The sequence below is a fragment of the Lonchura striata genome, chromosome Z (genome assembly GCF_050655825.1).
Source record: "Lonchura striata isolate lonStrDom1 chromosome Z, ASM5065582v1, whole genome shotgun sequence".
NCBI classification, from domain to species: domain Eukaryota; kingdom Metazoa; phylum Chordata; class Aves; order Passeriformes; family Estrildidae; genus Lonchura; species Lonchura striata.
This window is the reverse complement of record NC_140740.1, coordinates 25171830-25185957: the sequence shown is the minus strand read 5'-3', so window position 1 is coordinate 25185957 and position 14128 is coordinate 25171830. Positions and strand designations below refer to the sequence as shown.

The 14128-nt window shown below is 41.1% G+C and overlaps 1 protein-coding gene across 15 annotated transcripts in view; it reads right to left on the bottom strand.

Annotated features, from left to right (window-relative positions):
- The window catches only part of PALM2AKAP2 (PALM2 and AKAP2 fusion), a 280598-nt gene that overhangs the window by 148670 nt on the left and 117800 nt on the right, over positions 1–14128 (bottom strand). For 9 of the 15 annotated variants that reach the window (XM_085567945.1, XM_085567946.1, XM_085567952.1 and 6 more), the window contains 3 exons: positions 13911–14025; positions 13296–13317; positions 5442–5543 (listed from right to left, as the gene is read on the bottom strand). In XM_085567945.1, coding sequence (XP_085424071.1) covers positions 5442–5543; positions 13296–13317; positions 13911–14025 — 239 coding nt within the window. The remainder of the gene's footprint in view (positions 1–5441; positions 5544–13295; positions 13318–13910; positions 14026–14128) is intronic. The other 6 variants (XM_085567948.1, XM_085567953.1, XM_085567944.1 and 3 more) reach the window with 1 other exon arrangement.

Below are 14128 nucleotides of genomic sequence, written 5' to 3'. Positions count from 1 at the left end.
TTTTCCTGTAACCTTAAAGCAAAGTATTTAATCATCAATTGGAAATTTGTCATGACATGCATCATTACACTGCCTATAGTGCTAGATAGAAAACTAATGTGTTGGTGACCATGTGCATGCTGTTCATGACATGATCTCCTTTGTCCCCAGGAGTGCAGTCTGGTGAGCAAAATGGTTGGGTCTGTTCATCATGCTATGCAGAAGCACCATTCTCCCCTCGATCATTGCAACCTAGCAGACTATCCCTAAGGATTGTGTTTTACCACTGCTTCAGGAGGTTTTTGGACTAGTTGTGTCCATAGCTGTTATGACCCTAGGCACAGGATGCCCATTTCCATGCTAAAGTAGGGCTTATAGTTTTTTCATATCCCTCCTGTGCTGGCATTTTCATGCCTGGTCATCCCACAGCAGCCTGGAAAGCCAGAAGAAAGCTGCAAGGCTGAGAGCTGAGCTCTGAGGTGTGCAGGTGGAGACTGCGAGGCAGCTGGCATGGCTGAAAACAGGAAATTAAGGCTGGAAATAAAGAAGAAACTATTGCCCCAGGGCTGGTAGCAATTAAGCTACAAAGCAATTACTCTGAGAAACTGTGGCAGACAGCAGCATATTGAACCTCAGAGACCACTTAGAATGGATCACTTGCTCTGGACTGTCCCAAGCCCAGGAACTGGTGTGCAAGTGCCCTTTATGTCTTACCCAAGTGCCTCTGCTGTGAAGCCTTTAATCCAATTTATAGTGATAACTGAACAAAGAGTTGCAGGTTCCAACACTAACACTCTAGAATTTTCTAGGTGCAGTTTCTTGAGGGGGAAGAAGAAAGGAAGAAGAATTTTTTTTATTGGCTTGGTGCCTAGGGCTTGGGGAAGTGGGCTCTGAATATCGTTTGACCTCACCAGATCTGCTCAGGCAGATATTGTTCAATAACTTTCAACATTACAAAGGTAAAAATAGAGGCTGGCTTGTCTGTGGTGAAGATCCTAAAACTGTCGGGTTTCTGAGTGGCCAGCTGAACTGAAGCTAAGCTGAACCATGAGGCAGCAACAGCACATTCAGAAAATCATCTCTGATGGGCAGAAGTTCCTGATTTGTCCTGAGCACCACAACTTAAAAGAGAGGGCACCACCTGCTTGTCAACTGCCTGCCTGTTACCTTCTTAGAGAGAAGCAGCACCTTGAGCTCCCCTAGAGCTCCTGTGCTTTTTCTTTGAAAATTAAAAATATTATCTGATGCATGGCTTTTCATTACAGACTGGTGATTTTCATGTGAAATAGCTGAGTACCATGTATTTGCAGTGCAGAAGAGCATGCAATCTCCCAGACCCTCCCTGCTGTGATGCACAAATTTAGGTCAGTATTGTTCATTAAAAGAAGACTTGTACAGTGGGAATGAATTGCAAAGCAGATAGCAAAAATCTGATAGTTAAATTATGTGGGCCTGACTGTATTTGTGTTTGTGACCTTGAGCAGCATGATCCTGACAAGAAGCAAAGACAAACTCCTGAACTTTACAAGAGAGAACTTTCAACTGTTCAAGGAGTTGGTGAATGAGACCCCCTGGGAAATTGTCCTTAAGAACTGAGGGGCTGACCAGAGCTGACAAGGCTTTGAGACCACTTTTCCTGGCATCGAAGAGCTCTCTGTCCCTGTGTGTAGGAAATAAACAAGGTAGGCTGGAAACCAGCACAGGGCTGAGCTAAAGCACCTCCTCAAATCAAGGAGTAAGAAAGCGACATCTTCCAGTGGAAGCAGAGACAGTGACCTGGGGAGAGTACAGTAATATAGGGTCAGGGGTCAGGAAAGCCAAGGTTAAGCTGGAATAGGACTTGGCAAGGCACATGAAGAGCAACAAGGAATTCTGTAAGTACACAGGTTAGAAAAAAAAGGCCAAGGAAAATCTACCTACTTGTATCTCCTTGCAAACAAGAAGGGAGAACTGGTGATAACTGATATAGAGGAGGCTGAAGTACTCAATGAGTTATTTTTCCTCAATCTTCACTGGAGTCAGACTTCCCAATTCTCTGAAGTACCTGATCCTCTGGGTATGCGTAGGGGAAGTGAATATCCTCCCACTGCAAGTAAAAAACATGTCTGGGATCCCTTGATGAAGCTGAATAGCCACAAGTCCATGGGACTGGATGATATGCATCCCAGAGTCCCAAGGGAACTATCTGATATTCACGGCCAAGCTGGATGGAGGTCTGAGCAACCTGGTCTAGTGGAAGGTATCCCTGCCCCTAGCAGACAGGTTGAGGGAATGAGATGATCTTTAAGTTCCCTTCCAACCCAAACTAGTCAATGATTCTTTAATGCTGTGCTGTTGCCAAGCTACTCTCCATCATATTTGAAAAGTCATAGCAGTCGAGTGAAGTCCCCATTGATTTAAAAAAGGGGAACAGTGCCCACATTTTTTAAAAGGGTAGAAAGGAAGAATTGGGAAACTATTGACCAGTGAGCTTCACCTTTGTGCCTAGGAAGATCATGGAGAAGATGGTCCTAGACAATATGCTAAGGCACATAAAAGATAAGGAGGTTATCTGAGGCAGCTATCATGGCTTTGCTAATGGAAAATCATGCTTGACTAATCTGGGGGTCTTCTGTGATGGAATAATGGCAATGGTCACCAAAGGAAGACCAACAGACATCATCTATCCAGACTTCTGTAAGGCCATTGATACAGTCCCCCATGACATCCTTGTCTCCAAATTGGAGAGAAATAGATTAAATTGATGGATTATTTGTTAGATAAAGAATTGGCTGGCTCGTTTGAGCCACAGAGTTGTAGTCAATGGCTCTTTATCCAGGTGAAGGCCAGGAATGAGTGGTTTTCCTCAGGGCTCTCTCCTGGGACTGGTGCTCTTCAGTATCATTATAAATGACATGGACAGTGAGATCCAGGGCACCCTCAGCAAATCTGCAGATGGCACAAAGCTGAGCAGTGCAGATGGCACAAAAGATGGAAGGGATGACATCCAGGGGGAACCTGGACAAACCAGAGAAGTGGGCCCATGAGAATCTTATGAAGTCCAGCAAGTGAAAGTGCAGAGCTGCACCTGGATCGAGGCAATTCCAAACGTGAGGACAGGCTGGGAGAAGGAGCCTTTGAGAGCAGCCCTGAGGGGAAGGACTTGCGGGTTCTCAGGGATGAAAAGCTGGATATGGGGCAGCAGTGTGCCCTGGCAGCCCAGAGAGCCAGTTGTATCCTGGGCTGCATCTAAAGAACTGTGGCCAGCAGCCTGAGGGAGGAGATTATCCCCCTCTACTCTGCCCTTACTCTATCCTCCTGGAGCACTGCATCCAGGTCTGTGATTCTCAGCACAAGACAGACATGAGCATTTTTGGAGCAGATTCAGAGGAGAGCCATGAAGATCATCAGAGGGATGGAGCACCTCTCTTGTGAAGACAGAGATTGTCCAGCCTGGAGAACAGAAAACTTTGTGGTCACCTTATTGCAGCCTTCCAGTACCATTAGGAGGCTTATAAAAATGAGGGAGAGTGACTTTATAAGGGCAGCTAGAGACAGGACAAGGGGCAATGATCCAAACTGAAAGAGGACATATTCATGGGTGGTGAGGCATGGAACAGGTTGCCCAGAGAAGCTGTTGATGCCCCATCCCAGCAAGGTTTTGAAGGCCAGGCTGGATGGTGCCCTGAGCAACCTGATCTAGTGAATGGCATCCCTGGCCATGGCAGGGCAGTTGGAATTAGATTATCTTTAAAGTTCCTTCCAACCAAAATCTAAAATTATATGGTTCTATATTTAAGAAGGTTGCAAGATACATATTTTTATCTATGGTATGGAGTAATGTAATGTAAAAATGTCCCATTAATTAGGGAGACTTCTGCAACAAGTAATAGCACTCCTTCAAGGATGATGTCCTAGAAAGTTAACAGGAGTGATCCTTTTGTATTTCAACCCTGACTAATTTGCTTAAGCTTTTGACTCTGTCAACATTTTATTTTCATGTCTTCTACTGTGATTGTACTGCAGTGTTTTTAGATATTGGCATAACGTGTGGTTTATGACCAGCTCAGGGACCATATTACAGGTGCTTGGCTAAGTAAATGCATAAATATACGTGAATTTCTTAGAACAGTAAAAGGCACTGCCATGAGAGAAGTGAATAACAGAGTCTTGCTTATCTGCCTGTGTGCATAATACTTGCTCTCTGTGAGAAAACCTAGCAGCCCAGCTTGTCAAAGTAGTTGCAAAATGAACTAATGTTGATGCTAAAATGTATTTAACCAAAGCATATTTACTGCAATATGTGATCTACCAAGAGAATATAAAACTACGTGACAATAGAGTTGGAATTGAAAACAGTACTTGAAGATGACAACCAGTATTCACAAGTTTCTGCAGAAGTCTTAATTACAGTGAAGCATGATGCAGCACTTCAAGACAAGAGACCAATGTGCCAACAGAAGAATCTAGATTCTGACTGTTTTGTGGATTCAGAGGCTTTTCTTTAAAAAAAAATTCGCTTACACTTTGAGCCTGTTTTAAGATGGATGGTTACAGCTGACCTTTAAGAACACCTATTGCACACACACAATACATTTATCAAGGACTACATTAATAATGCTTCTGAGTTATCCAAAATATGAAAGAAATTATTACTTTCTTGTTGTCAACAAAATGGCACAAAACACACAGAAGAGCTTGCTTTAAAGACATATCAGGGTAAGCACTGGTGGAAGGCAAGATTTTGGAATGGCTTGCAACAGAACTTATGGAAAAAATTACACATTTCATAGCTGTGCACAGTGCCTTAGCTGCAGACCTTGCTTTGCTATGCTGGTTAATCCATTTCTCAAGTAAGCCACCTTTTACCCCTTTCCTTGGGACACCAATTAAATAGCCACCAGCAATTCAGTCTTGACATAGGGAGTACATTGTTTAGAAAACAAGAATTTTGAAAACAATAGAAATGTACAGCTTCTAATAATTTTATTGTTACATTTAAGACACACACGTAATCTGAAAAATAAGTGTTAGAAAATTCTCTGTATGACGTCAAACACAAAACAAGCCCATCTTTTCCCAAAAAGAAAGAATGGCATACAAAGAAGTATAAATGACATAAATATTTGAAGAATTTATGTGGTCTTGTGAGTGCCTGTCTGGAGTTGCATGGGTACAAGAGAGGACACAAAATCTTGGCCTTGTATTTGTACCAGCAGAAATGGAAAGAACTGAATGTTTCCATGTTTAAAAAAAAAAAAAAAAAGGGTGTTTCCTATGGTACTTTTATATAGTTCAGCTACCTTGTTCAGAGAATACTCACTGCAGCTCAAAAAGCCTTGACTTATTTTCAAGAATATACACCAATCAGTATTTCCTGGCATTTAAATGATATCAGAACACCAGAGTCATTAAAGTAATATAACAAAAAGAGTTCATGGCTATTGGACTGGTATTATAATACTTTGTTCCTTGAGACTTACCAGCTACTCTGCTTGATCCGTCCCACCCAGGAACTGGCTCTGCTGTTCGTGAATAGAGGGTTGGGAGTTCAGGGATCTGGGAGTAAATGTAATTTACTGCATCTGGTGTCAGAGAACAGGAAACAGTTAGATTTGTGCTATGAGCCCCAGTGCCTTCATTGCTTAGACAGCAGAGTGTTGTCAGCCCTGACAATAGTCACTGGAGCTTTGTACTAGATAATTGGATCAAAGCAAACAAAGTGCAAAGTCACTGTCCTGTGATTGGTGTTCAATAGACTAGCTGAGGCAGGAGGGAATGGGTCCAGATGACTCAAACCTTATGTTAGATGAACACATAAAATTATGTGTCAGGAGGTTCTGGATTTATCAAGTCAGTGAGCTTTAAAATGGGGAGTGGGGTGGGAAAGGTGAGAACCAAACCCAATGCAATACCTAGAATACATGACATTTCAAATAGAAGTATAAAAGCTTAAAAATGCTAGTGTTGACTGAATAGGATAAGAAATGAGCTCTTTTGTACCAGTTGTTTCCAATATTGTTGAATCAGAATTTGACTCTTTGTTCTTAAAGCTGAAATTTAGCTAATTATGAAATCTCATATAGATATTGATAGGATACCTGGTTTTGTCCTCAGTAAGTATTATGCTCCTGTCAGTGCTGCAATACCATCAGTCATGAATAAATCCTGAATTAGCAGAAAGCTATCTTAAATGATTGACGTGTTTTACATTTGAGATTATGGCTGCTTATCATAAGCTAAATCTGTACTTTAAAAGATTTATTAATAAATTAAAAAGTATTTCTTTGGATATATTTTGTGGCTGGGTTAAATATAACTAACATTTATTGTTCTGCTTGAATTTAGTGGCTGAGCTAAGAGCAGAGTTCAGAGGAGAGATGTGCAATAACTGATTTAAGGTTCAGGCACCAGACCAAGACAAAAAAGAAAAATATAATTAAAATTATATTCTTTCCTATCAACTGGAAATGTTTTCAGCTGTGTTTGGAAATGGCTAAATTTATGTTTAAATATAAAATACTATTTGGTCTGAAACAGACCATTCTTTTTCCTCCAAGGGTATTTTGCCAGTTCAATGTAAAATTTGTCAAGGCCTTGGTAGTGCCTAGTCCATGTATGAGGGTAGGAGACAAAATCTCCCTTCCTTGAAGCCTCTTGTTGCTTCAAGGTGGGAGATTTTGACCAGCAAGCAGCTGAGAGAGGTTGACCAGTGAAAACCATAAAAGGGAACTGGTGAAATGAGAGAGAAAATGAAATGTGTGCTTAACTGCATCTGGTTAAGGGAGATACTTTCATCATATTCCCTATGAGCTAACACCCATCCCAGAAAAAATACCTATGCCTGGTAGTGTCCTCAGGAAGGACATGATATGCCACCTCTAATACAAAGCTTTTTGGGCAGGAAAACTGAGCCTGATATTACTGAAATGGTTTTACTCCCATAACAGTCAGTGGTGGCCACCATTGACACTGGACGGAGAAAAATAAGACCCCAGGATAAAACTCCATCTCTCTGCAGACCACTGTAGGTAATTCAGGTAAGGAGTCCTCTTTCCTCCCTTCTGGTGTCAGAAAAGTAAGGCACAGAGGCACAGTGCAAATTCATTTAAACCCCCCACAAATTTAGTATATAAATGCGTTCAGTTTGTATCAGATGAATTGGAAAAACTCCCCAAGCCTGTACAGGCAAATGGTAAATTTTTTCATATTTCAATGGCAGACTTGGCAAATGGACTTTTATAATTTCATTGCATACTGTATCTCAAGTTTTGTATTTTTAGCAGTAGAACCTAGGAAAAATAATTGTTTAAGACACACAGCTGACTGAGCACTGGCCAGCAACAGCTGCCTTCTTTTGCAGGGTCACTTGCCACTAATGAGAAATTAGTACAATGCTTGGTGCTGTTGCTTTGGGAAATATCACCAGCAAATGAGTATGCTGTTATTGAAAACTGAAGTAATTTCTCAGAACAAAGAAGTGGGGACTGTGTTTCTGGTCCAGGAAAAGAAGGCACTTTTTTTCTGGAAATAGCACAAGCTTAATAATTATTCATCCCACAGAGTGTCCTTTCAGAACAGTAGTTTCAGTACACACTTATCCAGTGACTGAGTGACAGATGTGTCACATGTGTTGCATGTCATAATCAATGGAGACTTGAACTCCTTAACTAATCATCCTTACTCCTTTTGCAGTTCATGAGGATCAATAGGCGTGGCTAGGGTACAGTTCTCACTGCAAGGGCATTTGCAGGAGGCAAAATTATTTTCAAATTTTTATTTTTACCCCCGTGCTTATAGGGGAACTGAGTATTGCTGACATCTAGCAGTAGGGAAAGTCAGTTGTACAGCTTGATGGTGAAACTCTCACTTTGATGTGGTAGATGTCTGTGGACCTTAGTAAGCTCTTAGTTTACTTTTTCCCCTTGCCTCCTGCTTTAGGAGACAGTAAGTGTTAGATGCTGCTAGTATTGAATTAGTTTAGAAACTTCTCTGTATGTTAATTATAATAAAATGTTTTCAAAATTAGATTCAGGGCTCCAGTCTGTCCTTGTCGTGAGCAGGGAATGCTGAGAGGGCAGTGCAATTCTCCTATACTTCCTTCTGAAGCTAGTGGTGGTGCCACATGTCAGAAATAGGATATTTGGATACAAGTTGGGGTTGGTTGTTTCTGCCAGATCCTGTCTTGTGTTGCTGCCTTCCCCACCCAGACTCCAAACAAAGCAAATATGCTCATTTCCCTTTATCTCACTGCCATTTCCCTTTATCTCTCTTTCATTTAGCATCTTTAGAAGGATATAAGAGATAATTTTACAAGGAATGGATGAGACACAAATTAGCACTTTGTTCACATGAGAAGACAGAACGTAAATAACATTTAAACAGACTGCCATCAATATCTTAACCTCAGTCTTTGATAAGTTACTAATATCTAAGGATGACATAAAACTAGTTCTGTGTCTTTTTTACTACTTGCCTCAAAATGCATTTTAGAAGTATGGCACTCTTCTGGATTAACAGACAGACAAGTGCTTGGCAAAACATATGGGGCAAGGTGATCCTTCAAGGGTGCTAACACAAAGCTAAACCTTCAGAGCTGCGCAGAATAGCTCCCACATGGAGAGCTAATTTTTCAAGGGATGGAGTCTCTTTAAAAAGTCCCATACCACTAAAATTAATGGCAGGTCTTCTGCAAATACTGACTCCCAGGGCAGGGCTTTTCCACCTACAAAGCTCTTTGGGACTGCATGGGACTGCATCAAGAAGAACAGTGGTTTTGGCCCTCCCACCATGTTTGTAAGAACATCAGTGGAGGCTTTTGCTGGAAGTTGAATAGTCTGGCTCTGACTTACTGAATCGTGCCTTAAACAAGCTTGGGGGTTAGGGTCCACAGCTGACACTTGTACATCCATAAACAACATGGTGGATGAGTTCATCTATCAGAGCAGTGAGAAATGCTGAACCAGCCCTTTCTGAAGGCAAGATGCCTACAGGGAGCCATCTCAAGTGCATGTATACCAATATATGTAACAAGCAGGAGGAACTAGAACCATGTGTGAGAGTGTGAGAGATACCTGAAGAATCACAGAAACTTGGTGGGAAAACTCACGTGATGAGGAGATTACAATGGATGGCTACAAATATTTTCAGAAAGATAAGAAAGGAAGAAGAGGAAGTGGAGTTGCACTTTATGTTACAGATATTTGTATATATAGAGGAGAGCTGTGGAAAACATGCCATTTCTATTTAACTAATGCCTTAGGATCATGATTAGTGGGCTCATCACTAAGGAGGGTGTTATGCACTGACCTTCCTGTCAGGATGAAGCCAACAAAACCTTACTGTGGCTACCCAGTGAAGTCTTGGGCCAACTGAGCCCAGTCTTCATGAGTGGCTTCAATTACCCCCATACTGGTTGGGAAAAAAAACAACCAAAACTGCACATGCCATCCGTCAGGTCTGTGGAATGTCTTAGGGACTCCCTGTTCCCATAGATGCTGGACATGCTGACTAGGAGTAGCACATTGCTGGATTTACTGCTTGCAAACCAAGAATATTTATTTGACTTCCACTGGTAACAAAAGACACTTTGGATACAGTGAGCAAACATTGTGGAGTTTAAGGTTCTGCTTAGAACACTGAAGACAGTAGTAGGAAGACCTTAAACTCTGGAAGAGACATTTTTAATATGCCAAGAGCCTAGCTTTGGGAGTTTCCATTCTAAACATCCAAGAAAGTCAAAGGAGTTTGTGAGTGCTATTTGAAAGTGCCTACTGAAATCACAAGAATGATCTATTCTTTACAAAAGCAAAGGAAGAAATCTAAACAAAAGATTTCCCTGGCATAACAATGAAGTGTTAGGTGTAATTAAAAGAAGAAAAGGTAACGTACTGGTTGTGGAAAGGCAGCCAGTTAGCCACTGGGCACTACAAGCACCTTGCTAGGGGCATGCGGAGATGCAGTCAGGAAGGCTAAGGATGAGCTAGGACTAAAGTTGGCAAAACATGTCAGGAAGAAAGGGTTCTTCAGTATTTGTGAGCAGTAAGCAGAAGGAAAGACACAAGACCACTGCTTAAGTAGTTCAGGAAAGCTACTCACTAACAATGGTAACAAGGCAGTTTTCTCCTTTTTTGTCCATAAATGCATACGTCCACATCCTAGAGCATTAAGAAAATGCCTGACATTTTTGTAAGGAGACTGTCTCTAATATTTGAAATATACACTGTTCAGTGGATGTCCTTGATGACTAGAAGAGGCAAAAATGTCATACCACAGGAATGGACCAAAAGAGGACCCAGGAAACTGGAGGCACAATGGTCTTACTTTGTCCCCATGGCAAGTGACAGAATGAGTCCTTCTAGAAACCATTACAAACCAAACAATACAGATGACTGGGACAAGCCATCATGGATTTACCAAGGACAAATAATGTCAGATTAAATTAATCACCTTCTACAGTAAAATACAGTAAAAACATCTTCCATTGACATGGGGACAGCAGTGGATGATGTTTATTTAGACTTCAGCAAAGCTTTTGGCACTGTTTCCCACACTATTCTCCTGGCCAAGATTTATGTGTATGATAGGTAGGAAGCTGACTCATGTCACACTCCAAGGGTGGTGATAAATGGGTTTTACTCAGGTAGCTAGAGGTGCTGTAATTGTGGCAGCTCTAGATGGAGACTGAATTTAAAAGTTATCAAAAGCCTACAACTGAAAGTCAATTTCTGATGAATTTTTACCGGACATGTGGGAAGAATTCTTTAAAGAGCTATACTTGACTCCTCTGAGGGCATACTTGTTTGTTTTGCTCTTGGGTCGCACAGTTTGTCAAGATCAGAGGACAGAAATCCAGAAGAGTCTCTAAACAATATTCTGGGTACTAAATAATTCAGGTCATATTTTCTAGACCACTTCTTGGCCAAATATATGCTAATACATGCAAAATTCAAACAGAGGTTTGTGCAAACTGTCCAATTACTGTAATTGTGGCATCTGTATGTTGGCTGAAGTGGTAGCAAATAATTTGCACACAAACCGCCAAATATTGCAGGGGATGCACTTACCTCTGAGGCAAATTCGTCAGATAAGGGAGTTACATCAGATCTTCATGTGCCTTTTATTTTATATATACATTGAGAAATAAACATACACACATGGAGCAAGAGCTCTCTCCATTTGTTCATGATGTGCATGCAGCATAGCACTGCAGCATGCTTGGTTTTGACTTCCGACATGAGAACCAACAAATGATGCAATGCCTGGCATAATCTCAGACTTTTTTTAATAGAGCTGTAAGCCACCACAGAGATGGCAGTCACAACTGAAGGTGACAGGGCCGCAGCTCCTAGCCTCAGCATTTCTGCTCTACTTTCTCTTACACAGTGATTTATGAAGGCAGTGTGTTTGTACCCTGAAAAATGTGGAATTTGTGTTAATTGTGCCTGGATAATTTCAAGCTCAGAGATTCTCACTGCCAAACATAGCTTTTTTAAATTTTTTTTTTTATTTTTTTATTTTTTATGAAAACATTGAAGGACACAGAGCATCATCTGATTAGTCACTGGTGCTCACCAGCACTTCTCATTCTCCCCTTTCCTTATAGCCTTTGCTTGGACCCCTCTGGGCTCTGAACATCTTCTAGTAGTGCTTCCTGCACACTCAAAATATCTGTCACCACATAATTATGCACAGGAACACAAAGGTGAGATTAAAAAATTTTTGTACTGTCACTGCATTTACAAAAAAGGGACAAAGAACAAAGAAACATGGGATGTATGGACATGGGAGTCATTCATGAAGTGACAGCAGCTGAAGAAATTGCCCAGACAGGTTGTTGTTGGTTTGTGTCCGTGTTTTATGCGGCATTCCTGTGTTGTCCAGTGGCTCCTACCTTTTTTCAGAGGAGAGGAGAGGAGAGGAGAGGAGAGGAGAGGAGAGGAGAGGAGAGGAGAGGAGAGGAGAGGAGAGGAGAGGAGAGGAGAGGAGAGGAGAGGAGAGGAGAGGAGAGGAGAGGAGAGGAGAGGAGAGGAGAGGAGAGGAGAGGAGAGGAGAGGAGAGGAGAGGAGAGGAGAGGAGAGGAGAGGAGAGGAGAGGAGAGGAGAGGAGAGGAGAGGAGAGGAGAGGAGAGGAGAGGAGAGGAGAGGAGAGGAGAGGAGAGGAGAGGAGAGGAGAGGAGGCACAGTTCCTACTTAAGAAACTAATAACTCTGCATAGGTACAAAATATTTTCAATTACCACTTTGCAGTAACCAAATTCAAATCCTCCAGAGAGAAGGAAGACTAAGTCCGTACAAAGGACCATACTATCTGGGATTTTTTTTTTTTTTTTTTTTTTTTTGACAATAGCATTTAATAAAAAACTTGGATTATATTCTTAGTAGGAATGAAAAATTCTGAACTAGGTATTTGACTTAAAAAATGCCCTTTTTAGTTAGTAATTTTAATCACCTGGAAAAGACAGGTCCAAGTCAACTCAAATGCTACATAGTAACTTCCATTGGATCCCATTGTTTTCATGTTGGGATCATCCTACATGTTCCTCATCTACAGTCACAACACAGTGACAGCAGCTGGAGGAGGTAGTCTTAACCTCATTATTTTGTCACTTCAAAGACATGTACTGAGAATGAGTATTTGGTACTCACATTTATCTGCAAGTGCCTTAGCATGACATCCTTCCAGGGTCCTAAGGAGCCTAAGGACCCTACAAGGGTCTCTCCAGCTTCCTGGAATTGTGCATATTATTTATTCATTCAGACACCTAAAGCTCACACTTTGTATAGATCACACTTTGCATGACGTTGAGTTAATAAGCTAGGGATCACTACATCCTCCTCCAACCAAGTGAGGTTTTCCTTCTGCAAGAATCATCATATGGAGAATATTGTTCATCAGTGAAATCTGTTTTTAATAGTTGTTCCTCTGTATTAGGAATAGTCCTCATAGAACTTAGCTGGTTATGAACAGAGCATGAGCACATACAACGGAGAAGACTGACCACAGAGAGGTGAGAAGGAGTCTGCAGTGCAGAGCTATTACATGGTGAAAGGGGTCAATAACACAGAAATTGTATGATGTCTGCTTTAAGTTATTCATGCTGTTCTTTCCCTTTGTGTGAGTATAAGAGGTGGAACTCTGCCAATGCAATACTGTTTTACCACAACAGTGACATTTGTGCTTGGATTATAGAAATATCAAAGAAAAAGGTAATGGTTCTAGCAAGAAATCAGAAACACACAATGAAGGAAAGAAACCCACTTTTTAACCCTTTGCAACAAAACTATAGTAACAACTCATATTAAACCCAAAGTTATACAATAATAAAAAGGCACTTACCACCATCCTGGTGGGAGAAACTCTGTGAAGGGAAAAAAATAAAATGATTGGTTAAACCTTTAATATTTCAGGTTTAATTTGTTTTACATCTTGATATTTATGCTAGACTTGCTTTTATGGTTCTTTGGAAATGTTAATGGGTGTCTGTGATTGTTGCTCCTTGGATTTAGGTGCCATCATAGACTGGGGGAGTGGGACATGGTGCAACTAGATTAAGAGCTCTGCTTTTTGTTGCAGGTTGTAATGTTATGAAGTGGCATTTGTAACAAATGCTACTACGTAAGGATGGCATGAGAGCAGGGAAGTTTTACATACTCTCAGGATCCTTAAGGGGGGCTGAAAGCCCCCTTAAACCTTGTGTGCTTTCCCCCTGCCAATAGGAGATAGCCTCTGAAATCCCTCTCCAAAAAAGGCTGGGATGGAAGGGAAAACCCAACAAACCCAACCAGAATAGACCTGATGCCACTGTGTCTTTTCTAGTCTTGCTTATACTGGTTTAAGCTAGGTGCTCTGAAACTACCCTCACTCTTTCCTTAAGTGCGTGACCTCCCAAATGGAGCTAAGAGTACACTTTGGTTTCAATCTGCACCCAAGTGTCTTCTTTTTTTTTAATACCTTTTGCAAGTTGTCAAAGGATTTCTCAGTCTCCTTTAGTTTCTCCAAAATTATTTGTTCTTTGGCAGATATTTGTGATTCTTCACTTTCTAATTTCTGTATTTCTTGTTCCAGTCTGTGGAAGACATACAGAAATGCACATACACACAAAAATAAAATGTAAAAATCAGTTCAATGAGAGAGCATTTCCTAGATATACAAATGTATTTCCTAGAATT